The sequence below is a fragment of the Phyllobates terribilis genome, unplaced genomic scaffold (genome assembly GCF_046119375.1).
Source record: "Phyllobates terribilis strain yellow unplaced genomic scaffold, ASM4611937v1 Scaffold_11__3_contigs__length_659146591, whole genome shotgun sequence".
Taxonomy (NCBI): Eukaryota; Metazoa; Chordata; class Amphibia; order Anura; family Dendrobatidae; genus Phyllobates; species Phyllobates terribilis.
Genome location: NW_027362771.1, coordinates 623,431,040 through 623,457,647, shown reverse-complemented (window position 1 = coordinate 623,457,647; position 26,608 = coordinate 623,431,040). Strand labels below are relative to the sequence as shown.

At 47.6% G+C, this 26,608-nt stretch overlaps 1 protein-coding gene across 1 annotated transcript; it reads right to left on the bottom strand.

The window, feature by feature from the left end:
- Positions 1 to 23,603, bottom strand: LOC141167429 (extracellular calcium-sensing receptor-like). Its single transcript, XM_073654832.1, has 5 exons — positions 23,409 to 23,603; positions 21,345 to 22,166; positions 2,462 to 2,680; positions 1,001 to 1,124; positions 1 to 920 (listed from the first exon to the last, which is right to left on the bottom strand). Exons 1-5 carry the CDS (start codon positions 23,601 to 23,603, stop codon positions 1 to 3), a joined length of 2,280 nt encoding a protein of 759 aa, XP_073510933.1.
- Positions 23,604 to 26,608: the final 3,005 nt, after the last annotated feature.

Below are 26,608 nucleotides of genomic sequence, written 5' to 3'. Positions count from 1 at the left end.
CTAGGATGTCCTACTTTGACCAGTCTCTTTTCTCATTAGATTTTTCCTTACATTCAAGTGAGCTCGAAACAATATGATAAAACATTTGGGTAAGAATATACAAAAAACAACTGCCCAACTGGAGGAAAGGATGGCGAAGATCTCCATGGCCACTGTGTACTTCCCACGGGAGCTAAGAGTTGCTGGGATGAAGGAAATCCAGACGCAAAGGAAGGCCAACATGCTAAATGTAATGTACTTGGCCTCATTGAAACTGTCAGGAAGTCTCCTAGCCAAGAAGGCCACAATGAAGCTGACAGTGGCCAGAAGACCTAAATACCCCAACATAATCCAAAACGCAAAAGGAGACCCCTCATTACAGTTAAGAATGATGACCATGGATTGAGTCTGGGTGTCTTTCTCAGGAAATGGAGGAGAGTAAGAAAGCCAAGTCACACAGATAGATATCTGGATGAGAACACAAATCACAATAAGAGTGTAAGACACCTTTCCCCCAGTCCAATGTCGTAAACTAGTCCCAGGCTTGGTGGCTTTGAAAGCAATAACCACTGTTATAGTTTTGGCCAAGACGCAGGAGATGCAGAGAGTAAAAGCCAAGCCAAATGCCACCTGACGCAACAGGCACTTCTCAGGATGTGGATATCCAATGAAAGCTAATGAACTAAGGAAGCAGAAAAATAAAGCAACAAGGAGAAGACAACTAAGGGACCAGTTATTTGCTCTGACTATTGGTGTTGTCTTATAATGAATAAAGACTCCTAGAACTCCAATTGGGATGAGTGATGAAACAATAGACAAGGTTGCCAAGTTGATACCCATGGCTTCATCATAGGAGAGAAATTCAATTGTTCTTGGTAAGCACATGTCCTGTCGGATATTTGGCCAAGTGTCCCAAGAGCATTTTTGGCACTCCACAGAATCTAGAGAAGAACATGGGGTCAAATAATTTGTAAATTCAACATATAAGATACATGATACCTTCTTACTATGTTTATGGTACCTGTCTCATTTGCAATCTCTCCTATTGGACACTGGACACACTCGAAGCAGCACGTGGGCTTTCCTGGAATTGTTGCCTTACGGGATCCCAAAGAACAACTCGAACTGCATTTTGATTGAGGAGTCTAAATATAAGAATTCACCATATGGACGATTACACAATGAAACCTTGAGAACAAGGTATTACAAACCTACAAAGCCGAGCTTGACATTTCCCCTGTAAATTTTCAGCATAAGCTTGTGGAGAATTGATGTTTAACTAAGTGAATTGGCTTGTAATGGGTAAACAGAATTGCCAGGTGGCTAGCGCTCCATTTGGGGTAGGGGATACAATTTATGATTAAAAAAAAACCTCTAAAATTGAGCATACATTTCAGATAACTCTCCTCCTCACTCCTTCCCTACTTGCCAATACCAATTCCTACTCGATTAGTTTGCAAGGGTTCGGAATTGGGAAAAAGGAGTAAATCACTGACAACTTATATTCCTTGTGAGCAAAAGGATGTAACAGCCAGATTCTTATTTCCTACAGCATCTGCCATTGATGAAGGTTGAAACACCCCCAAACATATGGTCTTATGACAATAATCATATGTGTGTTGCCACCTTCATACATGTGAAGCATGGAGATGAGGGAGGCTTCCAGGAGAGAAGCTTCAGGAGCCAGTGGAATATATTACCACTTAATGGTGTGATGGACATGTGGTAATGGATTTTGAACTGCACATGTCCGGAGATGATACGGGTGGAGGAATATGTGGAATATGTTATAAATAATAATGTGCTAGGGATCAGTAAAGAAGAGGACATGGGGCAAGGGGTTATCAATGTCCATCAATCAGCTATTTATCTGTACAACCCCAAACACAAAATTGCAAGAAAATTTTTCTGATGATGCTACATTTAAAGCTATTCTTTGAGTACATGTAGGAGGAAAGTAAAAACATTTGTAAGTTGTTTGGTAATGTCCTTGTGTTCTAGACCTGCTTTACTTGTTCTTAGGTCTTGGGAGTTTTAGAAGTCTTCTCTCTAGGAGGCGTACCTTAGAGCTCCTGGACTTCAACAGAAAATCATTAACAGGTTTTTTTTCCTCAATTATTGTGCATCATTTTTGCATTCACATGGGGCAGAAATCTTCTAGATTTCAATGACCACATGAGACTATAATTTCTGCTCTCCATACAGTTACACTTCTTTACTGTCCTAAACAAAATAAGGTCCATTTGGCAAGTACTGTATTAGCTAAGGATACAAAATCATCCAGCTGTTTCCCTCATTGTGATAGTGGATACAGAGACAGCAAAAATTGACCTACGCTGTGAAGACTTGGCCGAATATTACCTCATATCTCAGTTTCATTGAAAAGAAAGGTACAACAAGGCTTCGCTTGCCAAATCTCCCACATCTTGACCCCAAACTACTTACTTGTGGGATTAAACCTGTGCAGAATATAATGTCCTACCTCAGATCTCCATATATTATCTGCATTGTTCATTTTCATGCGAATATTTTCTGGGGATCTGGAGTCATAACTTCCCACTATCTTCTGCTCCATGGAACCAGTGGCGCTCCGCTGCCAATTTACAATGTCGTAGAGGGCTGGAGGATCCCCTTTATCATCAAAAAATATGTGAGCTTTGTCTTTTGTCTCAAAATCTACAGTCTTAATATAATGAAGGAGCTGAAGAAATAGAAAGGATTCATTAATTTATTTTCTAATTCGTGAAGTCACAAACGTAACATTTTTAAAGCCTGAGATCATCTTCTTTTCACTGAAGCACCTCAAGTAAGCTGCAATCTATCTCCGTAAGGAGATGAATCTCCAACATACTCTTCATCTTCCAGTCAAAATTCTCTTAACACCTCTAAAACTTATGGATAACCCAGTGGCATAACTCGAAACCACTGGGCTCTATTAAAAAAAATCTGTTTCAGAGTCCTCCGACCCAAGGGCACAACGATTGTGGTTGCAGGAGTTGTAACCCGGCCTAAGGAGGAGGTGAGTTCATCGGGGCTAATACTATTTTCAACTTGAAGGGTGTCCTCAAGCACTCCTCCAGTTGAAAAATATTGAGATGAAGTGCCCCTGGCTTTTTGTCCTGTACTCAATCTACAACACCAGGCCTATTGGACCACTCTGGCATGCGATGTGGTGCTGATGTGCTGTGCGGCTCGGAGCCTCTGAAGACATGTCTGCTCGGTGTGCGAGGGAGGATAGGTGAGTTTTTTTTAATTAGTGCAACACTAAGGGGTCAGACCGCTGTGGCACAATTGGAGCTTTAGGTCCGGATGAGAGACAAATAGGGTGACAATATTATTATAAGGGGGCCAAATAGGGGGATATTATTACTATATGGTGCCACAGAAGGGGGCGATAATAATATATGGGGATGCATAAGTAACATTATATTATGTTATATTACCTTTATGGAGTCACATATGGGGATATAACTTCTACTAGCTATTGAACCCGTTCTACGCCCAGGAGGTGAGCATTTTTATTGGCTTCCCATGCTGCCCCTCTTCTGGTATTTGTGCTGCCCCATCCTGTCCCCACCATCCTATCCTGGTATGCATGGCACCCCTCATCCCCATCCTGTTATGCATGGCACACCTCACCCCCAATCCTGGTATGCATGGAACCCCTCACCCCCAATCCTGGTATGTATGACATCCCTCACCCCCAATCCTGGTATGCATGGCACCCCTCACCCCCAATTCTGGCATACATGGCACCACTCACCCACAATGCTGGTATGCATGACAACCCTCACCCCCAATCCTGGTATGCATGGCACCCCTCAACCCCAATCCAGGTATGCATGGCACCCCTCACTTCCAATCCTGGTATGCGTGGCACCCCTCACCCCCAATCCTGGTAGGCATGGCACCCCTCACCCCCAATCCTGGTATGTATAGCACCCCTCACCCCCAATCCTGGTATGCAAGGCACCCCTCACCCCCCATCCTGGTATGTATAGCACCCCTCACCCCCAATCCTGGTATGCATGGAACCCCTCACCCCCAATCCTGGTATGTATGACATCCCTCACCCCCAATCCTGGTATGCATGGCACCCCTCACCCCCAATTCTGGCATACATGGCACCACTCACCCACAATGCTGGTATGCATGACAACCCTCACCCCCAATCCTGGTATGCATGGCACCCCTCAACCCCAATCCAGGTATGCATGGCACCCCTCACTTCCAATCCTGGTATGCGTGGCACCCCTCACCCCCAATCCTGGTAGGCATGGCACCCCTCACCCCCAATCCTGATATGCGTGGAACCGCTCACCCCTCATCCTAGTATGCATGGCACCCCTCATCCTTATTCTGGTGTGCATGGTACACCTCATTCCTATTCTGGCATGCATGGTACCCCTCATCCTTGTATGCATGGCACCCCATCCATCATCCTGGTATGCATGGTACCCTGCATTCCTATCCTGGTATGTATGGTACCCCTGATCCCTATTCTGGTATGCATGGCATCCCTCACTCCCCAATCCTGGTATGTGTGGTACCCCGCATTGCTATACTGGTATGTATGGTACCCCTCATTCCCAATCCTGGTATGCATGGCTCCCTCATCCCCAATCCTGATATGCATGGCACAACTCATCCCCAATCCTGGTATGCATGCCTCTGTCATCCCCAATCCTGGTATGCATGGCTCCCTCATCCCTATCCTGGTATGCATAGGCCCCTCATCCCCAATCCTGGTATGCATGGTACCCCTCATCCCTATCCTGGTATGTATGGTACCCCTCATCCTTATCCTGGTATGTATGGCTCCCTCATCCCAGAAACCTGGTATGCATGGCACCCCTCATCCTTATCCTGGTATGCATGGTACCCCTCATCCCTATTCTGGTATGCATGGTACCCCTCATCCTGGTATGCATGGAACCCCATCCCTCATCCTGGTATGCATGGTACCCCACATTCCTATTCTGGTATGCATGGCATCCCTCATCCCCCAACCCTGGTATGTGTGGTACTCCTCATCACTATCCTGGTATACATGGTACCCCATCCCTCATCCCAATCCTGGTATGTATGGTATCCCTCATACTAGCATGCATGGGCCCCTCACCCACATCCTGGTATGCATGGCACCCCTCATTCACATCCTGGTATGCATAGCACCCCTCACTCACATCCTGGTATGCATGGCACCCCTCACCCCATCCTGGTATGCATGGCACTCTTCATTCCTATGCTGGTATGCATGGCTCCCTCATCCCCAATCCTGGAATACATAGTACCCCTCATCCCCAATCCTGGTATGCATGGCACCCCTCATCCCCAATCCTGGTATGCATGGCTCCCTCATCCCCAATCCTGATATGCATGGCACCCCTCATCCCCAATCCTGGTATGCATGGCTCCATCATCCCCAATCCTGGTATACATGGTACACCTCACCCCCAATCCTGGTATGCATGGCTCTGTCATCCCCAATCCTGGTATGCATGGCTCCCCCATCCCTATCCTGGTATGTATAGTACCCCTCATCCCTATCCTGATATGCATGGCACCCCTCATCCCAATTCTGGTATGTATGGCCTCCTCATCCCAGAAACCTGGTATGCATGGCACCCAATCCCTCATCCTAGTATGCATGGCACCCCTCATCCTTATCTTGGTGTGCATGGTACCCCTCATTCCTATTCTGGCATGCATGGTACCCCTCATCCTGATATGCATGGCACCCCATCCCTCATCCTGGTATACATGGTACCCTGCATTCCTATCCTGGTATGCATTGTACCCTGCATTCCTATCCTGGTATGTATGATACCCCTCATCCTGGTAAGCATGGCACCCCATCCCTCATCCTGGTATGCATGGTACACTGCATTCCTATTCTGGTATGCATGGCATCCCTCATCCCCCAATCCTGGTATCTGTGGTACTCCTCATCCCTATCCTGGTATACATGGTACCCCATCCCTCATCCCTATCCTGGTATGTATGGTATCCCTCATCCTAGTAAGCATGGGCCCCTAACCCACATCCTGGTATGCACGGCACCCCTCACCCACACCCTGGTATGCATGGCACCCCCCTCCCACATCCTGGTATGCATGGCACCCCTCACCCACTTCCTGGTTTGCATGGCACCCCTCACCCCCAATCCTGGTATGCATGGCACCCCTCACCCCCAATCTTGGTATGTATGGCACCCCTCACTCCCAATCCTGGTATGCATGTCACCCCTCATCCCCAATCCTGGTTTGCATGGCACCCCTCATCCCCAATCCTGGTATGCATGGCACCCCTCATCCCCAATCCTGGTATGCATGGCACCCCTCATCCCCAATCCTGATATGCATGGCTCCGTCATCCCAATCCTGGTATGCATGGCCCCCCTCACCCCCAATCCTGGTATGCATGGCTTTGTCATCCCCAATCCTGGTATGCATGGCTCCCCCATCCCTATCCTGGTATGCATGGGCCCCTCATCCCCAATCCTAGAACGCATGGTACCCCTCATCCATATCCTGGTATGTATAGTACCCCTCATCCCTATCCTGATATGCATGGCACCCCTCATCCCAATTCTGGTATGTATGGCCTCCTCATCCCAGAAACCTGGTATGCATGGCACCCAATCCCTCATCCTAGTATGCATGGCACCCCTCATCCTTATCCTGGTGTGCATGATACCCCTCATTCCTATTCTGGCATGCATGGTACCCCTCATCCTGATATGCATGGCACCCCATCCCTCATCCTGGTATGCATGGTACCCTGCATTCCTATCCTGGTATGCATGGTACCCTGCATTCCTATCCTGGTATGTATGGTACCCCTCATCCTGGTATGCATGGCACCCCATCCCTCAACCTGGTATGCATGGTACACTGCATTCCTATTCTGGTATGCATGGCATCCCTCATCCCCCAATCCTGGTATCTGTGGAACTCCTCATCCCTATCCTGGTATACATGGTACCCCATCCCTCGTCCCTATCCTGGTATGTATGGTATTCCTCATCCTAGTATGCATGGGCCCCTCACCCACATCCTGGCATGCACGGCACCCCTCACCCACATCCTGGTATGCATGGAACCCCCCTCCCACATCCTGGTATGAATGGCACCCCTCACCCACTTTCTGGTATGCATGGCACTCCTCATTCCTATGCTGGTATGCATAGCCCCTCATCCGAATCCTGGTATGCATGGCACCCCTCACCCCCAATCCTGGTATGCATGGCACCCCTCACCCCCAATCTTGGTATGCTTGGCACCCCTCACTCCCAATCCTGGTATTCATGTCACCCCTCATCCCCAATCCTGGTATGCATGGCACCCCTCATCCCCAATCTTGGTATGCATGGCACCCCTCACTCCCAATCCTGGTATGCATGTCACCCCTCACCCCAATGCTGGTATGCATGGCACCCCTCATCCCCAATCCTGGCATGCATGGCTCCCTCATCCCCAATCCTGGTATGCATGGCTCCCTCATCCCTATACTGGTATGAATGGCTCCCTCATCCCCAATCCTGGTATGCATGGCACCCCTCATCCCCAATCCTGGTAAGCATGGCTCCCTCATCCACAATTCTGGTATGCATGTTTCCCTCATCCCCAATCCTGGTATACATAGTACCCCTCATCCCCAATCCTGCTATGCATGGCTCCCTCTTCCCCAATCCTGGTATGCATGGCTCCCTCATCCCCAATCCTGATATGCATGGCATCCCACATTGTCAATCCTGGTATGCATGGCTCTGTCATCCCCAATCCTAGCATGCATGGCACCCCTCATTCTTATCCTGGTGTGCATGGAACCCCTCATTCCTGTTCTGGCATGCATGGAATCCCTCATCCTGGTATGCATGGTACTCTGCATTCCTATCCTGGTATGTATGGTACCCTTCATTCCTATTCTGGTATGCATGGCATCCCTCACCCCCCAATCCTGGTATGTGTGGTACTCCTCATCCCTATCCTGGTATACATGGTACCCCATCCCTCATCCCTATCCTGGTATGTATGGTATCCCTCATCATAGTATGCATGGGCCCCTCACCCACATCCTGGTATGCATGGCACCCCTCACCCACATCCTGGTATGCATGGCACCCCTCACCCACATCCTGGTATGCATGGCACTCCTCATTCCTATCCTGGTATGCATAGCCAATCATCTGAATCCTGGTATGCATGGCACCCCTCACCCCCAATCCTGGTATGCATGGCACCCCTCACACCAAATCCTGGTATGCATGGCACCCCTCACCCCCAATCCTGGAATGCATGGCACCCCTCACCCCCAATCCTGGTATGCATGGCACCCCTCATTCTCAATCCTGGTATGCATGGCTCCCTCTTCCCCAATCCCGGTATGCATGGCACCCCTCATCATCCATCCTGGTATGCATGGCACCCCTCATCACCCCAATCCTGGTATGCATGGCACCCCTCACCCCCAATCCTGGTATGCATGGCACCCCTCACACCAAATCCTGGTATGCATGGCACCCCTCACCCCCAATCCTGGAATGCATGGCACCCCTCACCCCCAATCCTGGTATGCATGGCACCCCTCATTCTCAATCCTGGTATGCATGGCTCCCTCTTCCCCAATCCCGGTATGCATGGCACCCCTCATCATCCATCCTGGTATGCATGGCACCCCTCATCACCCCAATCCTGGTATGCATGGCACCCCTCATCCCCAATGCTGGTATTCATGGCACCCCTCATCCCCAATCCTGGTATGCATGGCACCCCTCATCCCCAATCCTGGTATGCATGGCTCCCTCATCCACATCCTGGTATGCATGGCACTCCTCATTCCTATCATGGTATGCATAGCCAATCATCTGAATCCTGGTATGCATGGCACCCCTCACCCCCAATCCTGGTATGCATGGTACCCCTCACACCAAATCCTGGTATGCATGGCACCCCTCACCCCCAATCCTGGAATGCATGGCACCCCTCACCCCCAATCCTGGTATGCATGGCACCCCTCATTCTCAGTCCTGGTATGCACGGCTCCCTCTTCCCCAATCCCGGTATGCATGGCACCCCTCATCATCCATCCTGGTATGCATGGCACCCCTCATCGCCCCAATCCTGGTATGCATGGGACCCCTCATCCCCAATGCTGGTATTCATGGCACCCCTCATCCCCAATCCTGGTATGCATGGCACCCCTCATCCCCAATCCTGGTATGCATGGCTCCCTCATCCCCAATCCTGGTTTGCATGGCTCCCTCATTCCTATCCTGGTATGAATAGCTCCCTCATCCCCAATCCTGGTATGCATGGCACCCCTCATCCCCAATCCTGGTATGCATGGCTCCCTCATCCCCAATCCTGGTATGCATGGCACTCCTCACCCCCAATCCTGGTATGCATGGCACTCCTCACCCCCAATCCTGCTATGCATGGCACACCTCACCCCCAATCCTGGTATGCATGGCACCCCTCACCCCCAATCCTGGTATGCAAGACACCCCTCATCTCCAATTCTGGTATGCATGGCTCCCTTATCCCCAATCCTGGTATGCATGGCACCCCTCATCCCCAATCCTGGTATGCATGGCGTCCTCAACCTAAATCCTGGTATGCATGCCCCCCCTCACCCCCAATCCTGGTATGCATGGCTCTGTCATCCCCAATCCTGGTATGCATGGCTCCCCCATCCCTATCCTGGTATGCATGGGCCCCTCACCCCCAATCCTAGAATACATGGTACCTCTCATCCCTATCCTGGTATGGATAGTATCCCTCATCCCTATCCTGATATGCATGGCACCCCTCATCCCAATTCTGGTATGTATGGCCTCCTCATCCCAGAAACCTGGTATGCATGGCACCCAATCCCTCTTCCTAGTATGCATGGCACCCCTCATCCTTATCCTTGAGTGCATGGTACCCCTCATTCCTATTCTGGCATGCATGGTACCCCTCATCCTGATATGCATGGCACCCCATCCCTCATCCTGGTATGCAAGGTACCCTGCATTCCTATCCTGGTATGCATGGTACCCTGCATTCCTATCCTGGTATGTATGGTACCCCTCATCCTGGTATGCATGGCACCCCATCCCTCAACCTGGTATGCATGGTACACTGCATTCCTATTCTGGTATGCATGGCATCCCTCATCCCCCAATCCTGGTATCTGTGGTACTCCTCATCCCTATCCTGGTATACATGGTACACCATCCCTCGTCCCTATCCTGGTATGTATGGTATCCCTAATCCTAGTATGCATGGGCCCCTCACCCACATCCTGGTATGCACGGCACCCCTCACCCACATCCTGGTATGCATGGCACCCCCCTCCCACATCCTGGTATGAATGGCACCCCTCACCCACTTTCTGGTATGCATGGAACTCCTCATTCCTATGCTGGTATGCATAGCCCCTCATCCGAATCCTGGTATGCATGGCACCCCTCACCCCCAATCCTGGTATGCATGTCACCCCTCACCCCCAATCTTGGTATGCTTGGCACCCCTCAATCCCAATCCTGGTATGCATGTCACCCCTCATCCCCAATCCTGGTATGCATGGCACCCCTCATCCCCAATCTTGGTATGCATGGCACCCCTCACTCCCAATCCTGGCATGCATGTCACCCCTCATCCCCAATCCTGGTATGCATGGCACCCCTCATCCCCAATCCTGGTATGCATGGCTCCCTCATCCCCAATCCTGGTATGCATGGCTCCCTCATCCCTATACTGGTATGAATGGCTCCCTCATCCCCAATCCTGGTATGCATGGCACCCCTCATCCCCAATCCTGGTAAGCATGGCTCCCTCATCCACAATTCTGGTATGCATGTTTCCCTCATCCCCAATCCTGGTATACATAGTACCCCTCATCCCCAATCCTGCTATGCATGGCTCCCTCTTCCCCAATCCTGGTATGCATGGCTCCCTCATCCCCAATCCTGATATGCATGGCACCCCACATTGTCAATCCTGGTATGCATGGCTCTGTCATCCCCAATCCTAGTATGCATGGCACCCCTCATCCTTATCCTGGTGTGCATGGAACCCCTCATTCCTATTCTGGCATGCATGGTACCCCTCATCCTGGTATGCATGGTACCCTGCATTCCTATCCTGGTAAGTATGGTACCCTTCATTCCTATTCTGGTATGCATGGCATCCCTCACCCCCCAATCCTGGTATGTGTGGTACTCCTCATCCCTATCCTGGTATACATGGTACCCCATCCCTCATCCCTATCCTGGTATGTATGGTATCCCTCATCCTAGTATGCATGGGCTCTTCACCCACATCCTGGTATGCATGGCACCCCTCACCCACATCCTGGTATGCATGGCACTCCTCATTCCTATCCTGGTATGCATAGCCAATCATCTGAATCCTGGTATGCATGGCACCCCTCACCCCCAATCCTGGTATGCATGGCACCCCTCACACCTAATCGTGGTATGCATGGCACCCCTCACCCCCAATCCTGGAATGCATGACACCCCTCATCCCCAATCCTGGTATGCATGGCACCCCTCATCTCCAATCATGGTAAGCATGGCTCCCTCATCCCCAATGCTGGTATGCATGGCTCCCTCATTCTCAATCCTGGTATGCATGGCTCCCTCTTCCCCAATCCCGGTATGCATGGCACCCCTCATCACCCATCCTGGTATGCATGGCACCCCTCATCCCCCCAATCCTGGTATGCATGGCCACCCTCATCCCCAATGCTGGTATTCATGGCACCCCTCATCCCCAATCCTGGTATGCATGGCACCCCTCATCCCCAATCCTGGTATGCATGGCTCCCTCATCCCCAATCCTGGTTTGCATGGCTCCCTCATCCCTATCCTGGTATGAATAGCTCCCTCATCCCCAATCCTGGTATGCATGGCACCCCTCATCCCCAATCCTGGTATGCATGGCTCCCTCATCCCCAATCCTGGTATGCATGGCACCCCTCACCCCCAATCCTGGTATGCATGGCACCCCTCACCCCCAATCCTGCTATGCATGGCACACCTCACCCCCAATCCTGGTATGCATGGCACCCCTCACCCCCAATCCTGGTATGCAGGACACCCCTCATCTCCAATCCTGGTATGCATGGCTCCCTTATCCCCAATCCTGATATGCATGGCTTCCTCAACCTCAATCCTGGTATGCATGACTCCCTCATTCCCAATCCTGGTTTGCATGGCTCCCTCATCCCTATCCTGGTATGAATAGCTCCCTCATCCCCAATCCTGGTATGCATGGCACCCCTCATCCCCAATCCTGGTATGCATGGCTCCCTCATCCCCAATCCTGGTATGCATGGCACCCCTCACCCCCAATCCTGGTATGCATGGCACCCCTCACCCCCAATCCTGCTATGCATGGCACACCTCACCCCCAATCCTGGTATGCATGGCACCCCTCATCCCCAATCCTGGTATGCATGGCACCACTCATCTACAATCCTGGTATGCATGGCTCCCTCATCCCCAATCCTTGTATGCATGGCTTCCTCAACCTCAGTCCTGGTATGCATGACTCCCTCATCCCCAATCCTGGTATGCATGGCACCCCTCACCCCTATCCTGGTATGCATGGCTCCCCTCATCCCCAATCCTGGTTTGCTTGGCACCCCTCGTCCCCAATCCTGGTATGCATGGCACCCCTCATCCCCAATGCTGGTATGCATGGCACCCCTCATCCCCAATCCTGGTATACATGGCAACCCTCATCCTAATCCTGGTATGCATGGTACCCCTCCATCCTATTCTGGCATGCATGGTACCCCTCATCCTGGTATGCATGGCACCCCATCCCTCATTCTGATATGCATGGTACCCTGCATTCCTATCCTGGTATGTATGGTGCCCCTCATCCCTATTCTGGTATGCATGGCATCCCTCACCCCCCAATCCTGGTATGTGTGGTACTCCTCATCCCTATCCTGGTATACATGGAATTCCTCACCCCCATCCTGGTATGCATGGCACTTCTCATTCCTATCCTGGTATGCATGGCCCCTCATCTGAATCCTGGTATGCATGGCACCCCTCATCCCTATCCTGGTATGCATAGCATCCCTCACCCCCAACCCTGGTATGCATGGCACCCCTCACCCCCAATCCTGGTATGCATGGCACCCGTCACTCCCAATCCTGGTATGCATGGCACCCCTCACCCCCAATCCTGATATGCATGGCACCCCTCACCCCCAATCCTGGTATGCATGGCACCCCTCATCCCCAATCCTGGTATGCATGGCTCCCTCATCCCCAATCCTAGTATGCATGGCTCCCTCATCCCCAATCCTGGTATGCATGGCTCTGTCATCCCCAATCCTGGTATGCATGTCACTCCTCATCCCCAATCCAGGTATGCTTGGCACCCCTCATCCCCAATCCTGGTATGCATGGCTCCCTCATCCCCAATCCTGGTGTGCATGGCTCCCTCATGCCTATCCTGGTATGAATGGCTCCCTTATCCTCAATCCTGGTATGCATGGCACCCCTCACCCCCAATCCTGGTATGCATGGCACCCGTCACTCCCAATCCTGGTATGCATGGCACCCCTCACCCCCAATCCTGATATGCATGGCACCCCTCACCCCCAATCCTGGTATGCATGGCACCCCTCATCCCCAATCCTGGTATGCATGGCTCCCTCATCCCAAATCCTAGTATGCATGGCTCCCTCATCCCCAATCCTGGTATGCATGGCTCTGTCATCCCCAATCCTGGTATGCATGTCACCCCTCATCCCCAATCCTGGTATGCTTGGCACCCCTCATCCCCAATCCTGGTATGCATGGCACCCCTCATCCCCAATCCTGGTATGCATGGCTCCCTCATCCCCAATCCTGGTGTGCATGGCTCCCTCATGCCTATCCTGGTATGAATGGCTCCCTTATCCTCAATCCTGGTTTGCATGGCACCCCTCATCCCCAATTCTAGTATGCATGGCTCCCTCATCCCCAATCCTGGTATGCATGGCTCCCTCATCCCTATCCTAGTATGCATGGGCCCCTCATCCCCAATCCTGGTATACATGGTACCCCTCATCCCTATCCTGGTTTGTATGATAACCCTCATCCCAATTCTGGTATGTATGGCCTCCTCATCCCAGAAACCTGGTATGCATGGCACCCCATCCCTCATCCTGGTATGCATGGTACCCCGCATTCCTATCCTGGTATGTATGGTACCCCTCATCCCTATTCTGGTATGCATGGCATCCCTCACCCCCCAATTCTGGTATGTATGGCCTCCTCATCCCAGAAACCTGGTATGCATGGCACCCAATCCCTCATCTTAGTATGCATGGCACCCCTCATCTTTATCCTGGTATGCATGGTACCCCTCATTCCTATTCTGGTATGCATGGTACCCCTCATTTTGGTATGCATGGCACCCCATCCCTCATCCTGGTATGCATGGTACCCCACATTCCTATCCTGGTATGTTTGGTACCCCTCATCCTTATTCTGGTATGCATGGCATCCCTCACCCCCTAATCCTGGTATGCATGGTCCCCTCACCCCCCAATCCTGGTATGCATGATCCCCTCACCCCCCAATCCTGGTATGCATGGTCCCCCCACCCCCAATCCTGCTATGCATGGTCCCCTCACCCCCCAATAATGGTATGTGTGGTACCCCTCTTACTGGTATGCATGGTGTTATGATCTGCTACAAGAACTAAGGAAAGAAAGGAAAACTGTCCCTACAATAGTACTAAGCTGATTCCCTACGATGCGATGCAGTGGGCAACCTGTTCCTTGTGAACAGACCCGCCTTCGTCCTCAGCTAGTCTGAACGCAGACCTATAGATATAAGGGAGGGGTCCCTAAAAGTACTAAGGACTGGGACAAAATTGGACACCTCCTAGGAGAAGTTGTAGTGGAGCAAAAAGACAAACAGACAAAAAGTACTTAGAGGTCCAAGGACCAAGCAAACTATAGAGATAGGTACAAAGCACCTGGCTAGATTAAGAGTCAAAGTAACACTGAAGTCCAGCAAAGCCAGGAGGGCGGAGCTGGAATAAATAGGCAGCAGGTCACGTGACCACAAAATAGAAAAAAACTAACAGGAGGGTCCTAACAGTACCCCCTCTTCTATGAGGATCCTCCGGATCCTCCAGGCCCAGGCCTATCAGGAAACCTCCTGTGAAATGCTCTGATAAGTCTAGGAGCAGAGACATCATCCGCCCTTACCCAGGAGTTATCCTCAGGAACGAAACCTTTCCAAGCGACGAGATACTGCAATCTCCCTCTATGCCTTCTGGAATTCAGGATACGAGAAATTTCATATTCACCGTCTTCCACCACCGGAGGAACTGTGACAGTGGCATTCCTATCCGATACATCAGCTTTTTTCAACAAGGAAACATGAAACACCGGATTAATCTTCCAGGAGGTGGGAACCTCCAACCTAACAGCAGACTGGTTCACCACCTGAAGCACCTTAAATGGTCCCACAAACTTCGGACCCAATTTCTTAGAAGGAATCCTCAACCGCAGATTCTTTGAGGACAACCAAACCATGTCACCAACCGTAAACAAAACCTCTTGACGTTTCCTGTTAAAATACTTCTTGGACTTTTTGTTAGCCTCTTGAAGGTTACAACGTACATCAGTCCAAACTCTCTCCAAATCACCGGAAAAATTCTCCTCCTCCTGCACGGCCGACACCAATTTGGAGAACGAACCAAACGACGGATGTTTCTCAGTACAACAAAAAAACGGAGAACACCCAGCAGAAGAGGATGTATGGTTGTTAAGAGCAAATTCAGCAAGTGGCAGAAACTCAGACCACCCCTCTTGATAGTCTGCCACAAAACAATGCAAAAACTGTTCAACATCCTGGTTCTTTCTTTCTGTCTGTCCATTAGACTCAGGATGATAACCAGACGAAAATGACAAATGGACTCCCAACCTGTCACAAAAGGCACGCCAAAAACGAGCCACAAACTGGGGTCCCCTATCAGAAACAATGTCGGTGGGAACGCCATGGAGCCTGACAATTTCCTTAACAAAAGCCTTAGCGAGTGTCTTAGCGCAGGGCAGTTTGATGAAAGGAACCAAGTGACACATCTTGCTAAAACGGTCCACGACCACCCAGATGACAGTGAAACCCTCGGACACAGGAAGGTCAGTAATAAAATCCATTGCAAGATGCGTCCAAGGTGCACTAGGAACCTCCAGAGGGCAAAGCAACCCCGCAGCAGGAGCATGTGAAGCCTTTGATCTAGCACACACAGTACATAGACGCACCCACTTAATGACTTCCTTCTGCCACCCAGGCCACCAAAAACTGCGACCTACAAGTCTCTTAGTCTCAGAAATTCCTGGCTGACCTGCCAACCGAGACTCATGATACTCAACAAACAAATCTCTCCTAAAGGTTCTAGGCACAAACAACCTCCCATGGGGAGTGTTAGATTGGGCATCCTCCTGGGCTTTCAGAATCCCATCTTCCAAAACGGAGTCCAATGCTGCTATCACAACTGCGTCCTGTAAAATGCTCTCCTCCTCCTCGGTACCAAATATGGGAGAAAAGCTGCGAGATAAAGCATCGGCTTTAACATTCTTAGTACCCGGGATGTAAGTAACAGAAAAATTAAACCGCGAAAAAAAAACTGCCCACCTAGCCTGACAGGCATTCAAGCGCTTGGCAGCATCTAGATAGATCAGCTTCTTATGATCAGTGAAAACCTGAATGGGAAATTTAGCACCTTCCAAGAAATGACGCCAATGTTCAAATACGAGTTTAATAGCCAGCAATTCCCGATTACCAACATCGTAATTAAGTTCGGTTTCAGAAATTTTTTTCGAAAAAAAAGCACAGGGATGAACTCCATCGTTGTTCTCTTGAGACAAAACTGCACCGACCCCCACTGAAGAAGCATCAACCTCGACCAAAAAAGGCTTGGTCTCATCAGGCTGCATAAGGATGGGGGCAGAACTGAACCTCTCCTTGAGATACAAAAAAGCTTCAATGGCCTCAGTAGTCCACTGGACCGTATTCGCACCTTTCCTGGTGAGATCGGTCAGTGGCTTAACAATTATAGAAAAATTCTTAATGAATTTTCTGTAATAATTGGTGAAACCCAAAAATCTCTGTATTGATTTCAAACCAATAGGCCTAGGCCATCCCTGCACAGCTTGAACCTTCACCGGGTCCATCTCAAAGCCCTCGCTGGAGATAATGTAGCCCAAAAAACTAATCCTCTGCACAGCGAACTCGAATTTCTCCAGCTTAGCAAAAAGTGAATTGTCACTTATTAACTGCGAAACCTCACGTACGCTCCGCCAATGAGACTCCAGATCCGGCGAATAAATCAAAATGTCATCCAAATACACAACCACATTCTTACCAATCAAAGGTCTCAGGATGTCATTAATAAGGTTCTGAAAAAACGCTGGTGCATTGGTAAGACCAAAAGGCATAACCAGATTCTCAAAATGACCCACCGGAGTGTTAAAAGCAGTTTTCCATTCATCACCCTCCTTCATTCGCAACAAATTGTATGCCCCCCGGAGATCAATTTTAGAGAACCACTTGGCCCCCACTAACTGGTTAAACAAGTCAGGAATTAACGGCAGTGGGTAGGAATTGCGTACGGTAATTTTATTAATTTCGTGAAAGTCCAGACATGGACGTAAACCGCCGTCCTTTTTTTTAACAAAAAAAAATCCAACAGCCACAGGTGACTTAGAAGGTCTAATGTGACCAGCAGCCAAGCTAGTCTGTATGTATTCCTCAAAAGCCTTTCTTTCAGGGATAGTCAGATTAAATAAACGACTCTTGGGAAGAGTAGCTCCAGGAACAAACTCAATGGCGCAATCATAATCCCTATGAGGAGGTAAAACTTGCGACTCCTCCTCTGAAAAAACCTTCCAAAAATCCTGAATGGGTACAGGTAATTCCCCTCTTTCCACAGCAGCAATGCGACCGTTACAACATTTATCATAACACTTAGGACTCCATGACTTAATCTCATTAGTAGACCAGTCCAGTAAAGGATTGTGCAGTTTTAACAAAAGGCAAACCTAAAACTACTGGAGAAGGTAAATTATCCAATACCACCAAATCCAAATTCTCTTGGTGAATACCAATAATAGTGAGGGGAAATTCAGCAACCTTGTGAGTAATACATTTCAAAGGAGTGTTATTAACAGCAACCACAGAAATAGGAGATGACAAAGGTTTGGATTCTAATTTAAGTTTTTCCAAAAATCCCTTATCAATCACATTCAGTGTTGAGCCACTATCCACAAATACCTGAAATTCAATCAACTCCTCCTGCAATGAGGTACTCCCTGAAAGAAATACTCCCTTAGAGTTTAAACAAGCAATACGGGCGTAACTGACCTTTTTTTTTTTCTTTGTTTAACAGAAGCTCACAGTTGTTAACAAAATGGTCAGATTTACCACAGTAAAAACACAATCCCTTGGAAAACCTGCGTTTTTTTTCCTGAGAGCGGAGTGACATCGCCCCAACCTCCATCGGTTCTCCGTCGTCTGAGCAGACCCTCTGATGACTAGGAGCTGCCATAGCAGGAGTTTTCTCCTCATTAACCCTGGCACGCAGTCTCCTGCCCACACGTATAGCTAATTGCATGGCTTCTTGTAAGGTTCCAGGTGCAGGGAAAGCAATCAGCAGATCCTTAACCCTTTCACTTAGACCAGCAAGAAACGAACATTTTAACGCCGAATCATTCCATTCCTCTTAAGAAGACCACCTTCTGAAGTGTGTACAATAATTTTTAACATCACCTGACCCCTGCTTCAAACGTCTCAGTTCTGTCTCAGCAGATGAGACTCGATCAGGATCGTCATACAACAACCCCATAGCAGAAAAAAAATCTTCCACTGATCTAAAACACGGATCATTAGGTTGGAGAGAAAATGCCCATCCCTGTGGTTCCTTGCGCAAAAGTGACATGATAAACCCAATGCGCTGTGATTCATTCCCAGAGGACCTGGGTCTCAAACGAAAATATAATAAACAAGCATTTTTAAAGGAAAAAAAATCTTGTTGTTTACCATAAAAAAAATCAGGCAGTCCTACCTTCGGTTCCACAAAATGCTCTCCAGGACAGCTACTCACGTGTTGCTGTAGCTCGTCCACCTCAAGAGACAATCCCTGCAGGCGTTGAGCCAATTCCTGAACAGACACCATGCTGATCTCCGGATTTCTTTCCTAAGAGTTTTTTTTTTTGGGCTGGACTTACTGTTATGATCTGCTACAAGAACTAAGGAAAGAAAGGAAAACTGTCTCTACAATAGGACTAAGCTGATTCCCTACGATGCAGCGGGCAACCTGTTCCTTGTGAACAAACCCGCCTTCGTCCTCAGCAATCTGAGCGCAGACATATAGATATAAGGGAGGGGTCCCTAAAAGTTCTAAGGACTGGGACAAAACTGGACACCTCCTAGCAGAAGTTGTAGCGGAGCAAAAAGACAAACAGACAAAAAGTACTTAGAGGTCCAAGGACCAAGCAAACTATAGAGATAGGTACAAAGCACCTGGCTAGATTAAGAGTCAAAGTAACACTGAAGTCCAGCAAAGCCAGGAGGGCGGAGCTGGAATAAATAGGCAGCAGGTCACCGTGACCACAAAATAGAAAAAAACTAACAGGAGGGTTCTAACACATGGCACCCCTCATCCCCCAATCCTGGTATGCATGGTCCCCTCACCCCCCAATCCTGGTGTGCGTGGTATCCCTCACCCCCCAATCCTAGTATGCATGGTCCCCTCACCCCGCAATCCTGGTAGGTGTGTGTGATACCCCTCATCCTGGTATGCATGATCCCCTCACCTCCACAATCCTGGTATGCATGGTCCTCTCACCCCCCAATCCTGGTATGCATGGTTCCCTCACCCCCCAATCCTGGTATGCATGGTCCTCTCACCCCACAATTCTGGTATGTGTGGTACCCCTCATCCCCACAATCCTGGTATGTGTGGTAGCCCTCATCCCCACAATCCTGGTATGTGTGGTACCCCTCATCCCCCCAATCCTGGTATGTGTGGTACGCCTCATCCCCACAATCCTGGTATGTGTGGTACCCCTCATCCCCCCAATCCTGGCATGTGTGGTACCCCTCATCCCCCCAATCTTGGTATGTGTGGCCCCCTCACCCCCCAATCCTGGTATGTGTGGCCCCCTCACCCCCCAATCCTGGTATGTGTGGCCCCTTCATCCCTTTCACACTGTATACACATATAAATAAATAAACAGTTATACTCACCTTTCTTCTCTGTGCTCCAGCGCTGCTGTGTCCTGTTCTGCCGGAGGCCGGGGGAGGAGTGCGGCGCCGGAGCACCGCGCTGTCCGGCGCCATTTTGCTGAAGACACACTGCAAATGTGTCTTCAGTTAAATGGCGCCGGATAGTGCTATGTGCATGCGCCGATCCGACGCCTCACTCCTGCCCCAGTCTCCGGTGAAGAGAGGCGCCGCGGCAACGCTCCTCCTGGTCAGGTAAGTATGTAAGTATGGCGCCAGAGATCGCAGTATGCGTTCAGTGTCTACGCATACCGCGATCTCCGGCGCCATACACTCCTCTTACCTATAACGGCTGGATGCGGTCTTCTGTCTGGAGACAGACTGCGCGTAGCGCATGTGCAGTCTATAAAGGCTTCAGACAGAGGGACGAATCACCGGTTATATTATAAATATGGCGCCATATAGATTGACATTATTAATATATATAGTCCACATTGGATGACATCTAGTTATATGGGGGCCACATAGGTGGATATCATTAATGCATGGGACCACAATGGGAATATCACAACTATATCGAGGCCACAAAGAGGGACATTATGGGGGCATAATAAATGGACAACACTACTGATTGTCACAGTGGCAATTGTACTTTATTTGGGGACAATTATTACTATATGTGGGACACAAAACGGAGTATCAGTACTGTACTGTATTATTTTTTGGGGGATACTACTATTTTTGTTGGACAAAATGGAGGTACTGTTATTGTAAAAGTAGGGGAAAAGTGGAAATGGTTATGTAGAAGCGATCATCCAGAGATTTCTGTGCCTTACATTTCGGCTGAAATATGACATAGCAGTCTGCTCCGGGTAAAAAATAAAAACTGAAAATTAATTTCTTCAATTGGAGATATCACTGGTAAGTATTTGTAGTTACCTGTATAGAATATACTGATACCTTCCACTATACGGTCATTGTATTCGGGTACTATTAATGTTAGTACTGTCGTTTTTATGAAAGTATGGTGCTATTTTGGTCACTATGTGTTGTGAGAACCCATCTGTGCTCATCTGCTGTACCTCAGAAGCCGTTAGTAACCACAAATATAAATATGAAACTTTTTTACCTGCCAAGGGTGTAAGGATGACATGTTGGCACAAGTACCATTAAGGAAAGGACCTTTTCCTGGTTCACATTTCATCAAGTTATGTATAGCCCACGCAAATGTATAAACTGCTGTGTAGACATTAAATGTTATTCTAAGGTCCACGTTAGCCATGACACTTTGTAATTTTTCATCCCCGATACATTCATTGATGGTTTGTTTGAGCATGCCGTCAGCTCTAGTATGGATGACGGTCCACTTGCAAGAAAATGTCTCCTCCCAAAACTCTAGCAAAAAGCGATCACTTGGAGACTTTGAAGGGTGTAAGTTGTTTAGATGTTCTATAAATTCAGCCATCTGTCCACCATGAACAGCAAAACCTATAGTACCCATCAAGACTGATTGGAACTTTTCCTTGTTAAGAAGGGTAGAAGTTGACCATGATTCACTGGCTACCCAGATTTTCCCAGTTACATTTTGTTTGGCCAACTCTTCCACTACAGGCATGAAATCAGAATCTGAAGACAAGACTAGCACCACCTTGGCTGATGAGTCTTTGATAACATTAACGATACGTGGAGCACCTCTGTTGGGTTGTCCAGTCATGATATTCTCAATGAAGGCCACACAAGCTCCAGCTTGGACTATTTCTTGCTTTACTACCTGAATGCCAAGTTGACCATAATCATTATCAGTGGCCAGTAACCCGACCCATGTCCAACCAAAGTACAGGATTAGCTCAGCTAGACCTCGAGATTGAAACATGTCACTTGGTACTGTGCGGAAGAATGAGGGAAACAAATTCCGATTGCTGAGGATTGGACTGGTGGAAAAATAACTTATCTGTAGACAAAATAAACAAAAATTACATTTTTTTTAACAAATACTGTACAATGTGGTCTAGGGAGTCAAGCACTGGAAAAATCCAATCTGATAAGTCTTGATTTGTGCTTTATGTTCGCTGTCATATGGCCCTTGCTGTATAAGTAAACCAATCCAAGCAGGTGCAAGAAAACATACATGTGTTACGGAAAGAGGGATATATAGGCAAGCACCAGTGAAGTGTCTTTATCTTTGTGTACATTCCAAAATTACTTATTTAGTGTAGGAAGAACAACTTTGGGGCTTCAACTACTCCTCAAATGTGGACAATGTCCACCTTACCTGTGGATATCTGTATAGACCCAAAATATGAGCCATTAGGATTGAGCGTGTTGACCCAGAATCACCAACAATCCCAGCAAGTGTTCCTTCTTCACCAAAACGATAATTTGGGACACTTGGTTCCCTTCCAGATAACATCCACAAGGTGCCTTCTGCTGCTCTTCTCACGACAGTACAAGTGTCATAAATCTGGAATCCCAAACTGATATTGGGAAGAAGATATGGATTTTTATTGATCTCCTCCATGGCAAATATAAAGGCCTGCATGCTCTGATAGTTTTGAACTTCAAGTCTAATGGAGTAAAATATAGAAGGTTGAAATATTTTTTCATATATCTGTATCCACAGTATGTAGTAGAACATGCTTATCTCCTGACTATATTGCAAGCATGTCCTTGAGGCATCTTGATACTCTGACTCCCTCTATGGTTGCACGGCTCTACTGCCATGTCCTAGTCCTTTTGCTAATTACCCTAAGCTGACAGTATGGCAGCATTGTCACTACTGTCTTGAGGGTGGTACTATTTTCTTGAGGGTTTAACCAGGACTAGCCTAGATAGGTTGACCAGAGCTCCCATAAGAAGATAGCTCCTTATTTCTAGTAGGACTGAAATAGTAATAATGTTGTGGAACTAAACCCATGCTATTATTGGGTTTCTGGACAAAGCCAGAGTTTATAAGCAATCAGAGAACTTTAAAACCAATCCTTTATATAATTGTTAGCAGAGCCCACAGCCTATTTAAGTTTGAGCTCAGATTTCCACTTTACATTAACAGTGATTCAATATCTCCATGGCATGACATTAACTGAAGCTTTTGTCAGTTGTTTGGTCATTGAAGCTTGCATAGGCCATAGTGATTTCCATCTAGATTTTCTATGATGAATCGCAATCTGCACTTGTGCTGTTGGTTCTCTTGTACCATTTGCCATTCTACAACATGCTTGTATTGGATATTTGGTATCGACGAGCCCTTCCCACCAAAGTGCTTGACTTTAAAACTACTGACAAAATAAAAGAAGTGTAACACTTGACTATGTTCAATAGACTTACAGTTGGCATTTAAGATCTTCTGGTTTGCTTGTAAAATGATTTTCTGTATAGATTCTGTCCACATGAATGGGGAAAGTGCCTCCTATGACCAAGTCCCCAAACTGACCTAGATACCCACTGATATTGCCACCAGGTATATGGCAGCCTGCAGTGAACTTCACAGCTTCACACACTTGCACAGCGCAGATATACAAAAGCCAAACCTCACAAAGCAACAGGTATGTAATCTTATATAGCCACTGCATATGTCGTAAGGTTACAATCAGAACTAGTAGGTCAAAAATGGGATAATATGTCATGATCGACTTTCACATAGAGATATGGGATTTAAAAGTTGATAAGGTGAGGAAGACCACCCAAAGAGCCATAATCAGTTCTATATTCTACTTAAATGGTAAAAAAAAACTCCAATAAGAGAATGTTGTCCTCATCTATAGGCCTAAGTAATGACATAAGGAATTGTCACATACTCAAAAAATACAAGACCTGTATATGACTTCACTTAGTCTTAGTCCTACATAGATAGTAAATGATCTACCTTGCAGAAAAATGGGCACATTCAAGTAAAGGGTTTTAGAGATCCCATCCTCCTCCCCCTTTTTTCTTTTCTCCTCTTGCTCTTCTTTCTCCCTCTTTACTTTCTCTTCGGTTTGCCTTCTCTTTCCTTTTGACTCCCTTTTGCTTCTTTCTTTGTATATTTTATTAATTTCCTTCCTTTCCCTACTCTCCTTTTCCCTTTTTCTTATTGTCCTTATTCTGTTCTTCTTTTTTTCCTTTCAGTATTTCTCTTCCCAGATTTCATCACATTCCCTTTTACCTGTTTACTTTCTTCACCCTTTCCTTTTACCACTTATTGTTCCTCTCTCCTTTCCCTTTGCTCACTTCCTTACCTTACTTTGATTTCCTTTCCTCCATCTCTCTTCCTTTCACTTCTCTTGTTTTTACTATTGTTGCCCCTCTTCTCTTCCTCCCTGCCCTTCTCCTCCCTTCCCTCAATTACTTTGCCCTTTTATCCTATTCTTGTCTACTTTCTATGTCCCTCCCTTCCCTTTTTCTTCCTTTCTATCTCCCCTGCCCTTTTCCTCACTTCCCTTCCTTTTCTATCTCCCCTTCTTTTTCTATCTCCTGTTCCCTTCTCCTCACTTCTCCTCACTTCCCTTCTTTTTCTATCTCCCCTTTCCCTTCTCCTCACTTCCCTTCCTTTTCTATCTCCCCTTCTCTTCACTTCCCTTCCTTTTCTATCTCCCCTTCTCCTCACTTCCCTTCCTTTTCTATCTCCCCTTCCCTTTTCCTTAATTCCCTTCCTTTTTTATCTCCCCTTTCCCTACTCCTCACTTCCCTTCCTTTTCTATCTCCCCTTCTTTTTCTATCTCCTGTTCCCTTCTCCTCACTTCTCCTCACTTCCCTTCCTTTTTAATCTCCCCTTTCCCTTCTCCTCACTTCCCTTCCTTTTCTATCTCCTGTTCCCTTCTCCTCACTTCTCCTCACTTCCCTTCCTTTTTTATCTCCCCTTTCCCCACTCCTCACTTCCCTTCCTTTTCTATAGCCCCTTTCCCTTCTCCTTACATCCCTTTGCCTCTTTCCCTTTTTGTCAAATTAAAAAAATCTAAACAACAAGATATGATTATATGTCCTGTCCGGTTACTCACAAAATGTCCTTTTATTCTATCCTTACAAAAACCCCTTCAAGAAACACATTTCAGTCTAAAAGAAACCTATAACATAGCCAGTCCCATGCACCTTAGTGCAGCAGAGTCTCAGTCACATGTGTAAAAGTATTCCACGCTCACACAAGACACACACAGCACCCATCTCACAGACTGCGAGAGGATCAGTCAGAATAGGGGTTTATATACATATAAGATAATTGGTCCTGGGGATCTAGAGGGTAATTAATGCAACCTGCTGCAAATGGAAAGGATTATAGAACTAAATATCCCAAGTGACTACTCATTATGTTATATTAATAAAATATACAGAACAGCCATAATGCAACTGTCTATCTGAAATAAAAAAAATATTAAAATTATGTCATGCTAGGAGGAGATACTAAGAAGTATCTTCCTAAAAGAAGGTTGAGTCATTTAAACATTTTTGATGATCTTGGTTACAGTAAATGTTTTAAAAACTTTTTTTTATCTCTTAAATTAAATCACAATTTTACTAGAATTATTTAATCAACTTTCCAAACATACTGCTGGGGTCAGAGTAAACTTCGTTGAGACCTCCAGAGGAGGTGTATGACTGGTAGATCAACCATTAATTACTCAGTGCAGGTTTATATCTGCTTTTCTTCCATCATTTGTTTTGCCAGACTTCATAATGACTGTTGTGGCTTTGGTCCACTAGAACATCAGGGTCTAGTCTGGGTATCTCAATGTAGAGTGGCTTTTTATTATCACCTGGTAATTTTAATAGGGCGTCCACAGACAGCCTTTGCGCTAGCTACTGCAGCTAACAGGTTCCAGACAATCCCTTGCCTTCACCCTTTAACACCTATACAGGAATATGGACTTACGCAGGGGCCCTGGGTTGAGTCCAATGAGTAGTTGCTGGCTAGTGGAGCAGGCAGGCAGGAATAAACAAATAGCTGGGTCAGAACCACGAAGTAAAGATATGGGAAAAAAATCAACAGAAAAAAAGAATAGTTTGTAAATGAGCCGAGGTCTGAACCAGGAATATTCATTAGAACAAAGGGAGAGGAGGGTGTGGAGCAGGTAAGGGAGAACTTATAACTGGTAAAAGGAGACACAGACTCAGGGATTTATATAGTCATCTGGCCCACCAAGACTCATAGAAGGAATTAATAAAGAACCAAAGCAAGCAATTAACCCATAAGCTCCCTGTCTGGATGGCATTACAAGTGCCATAGAATTAAACAGAATTGTGCTGTTGCCACATGCTGCCCACAAAGAAGGTGTGGTGTCGCCTGGTGACAGAAATGGAAACGAAGAGGGTAGGTACCTACATGGATGTTGCAATTAGCGATGAGCGAATATGTTCGAAATCCGATCTCAAAGTTAAATTCGGCACGAATGTGGCACATTCGGATTCGTGATCGGAAAGGCG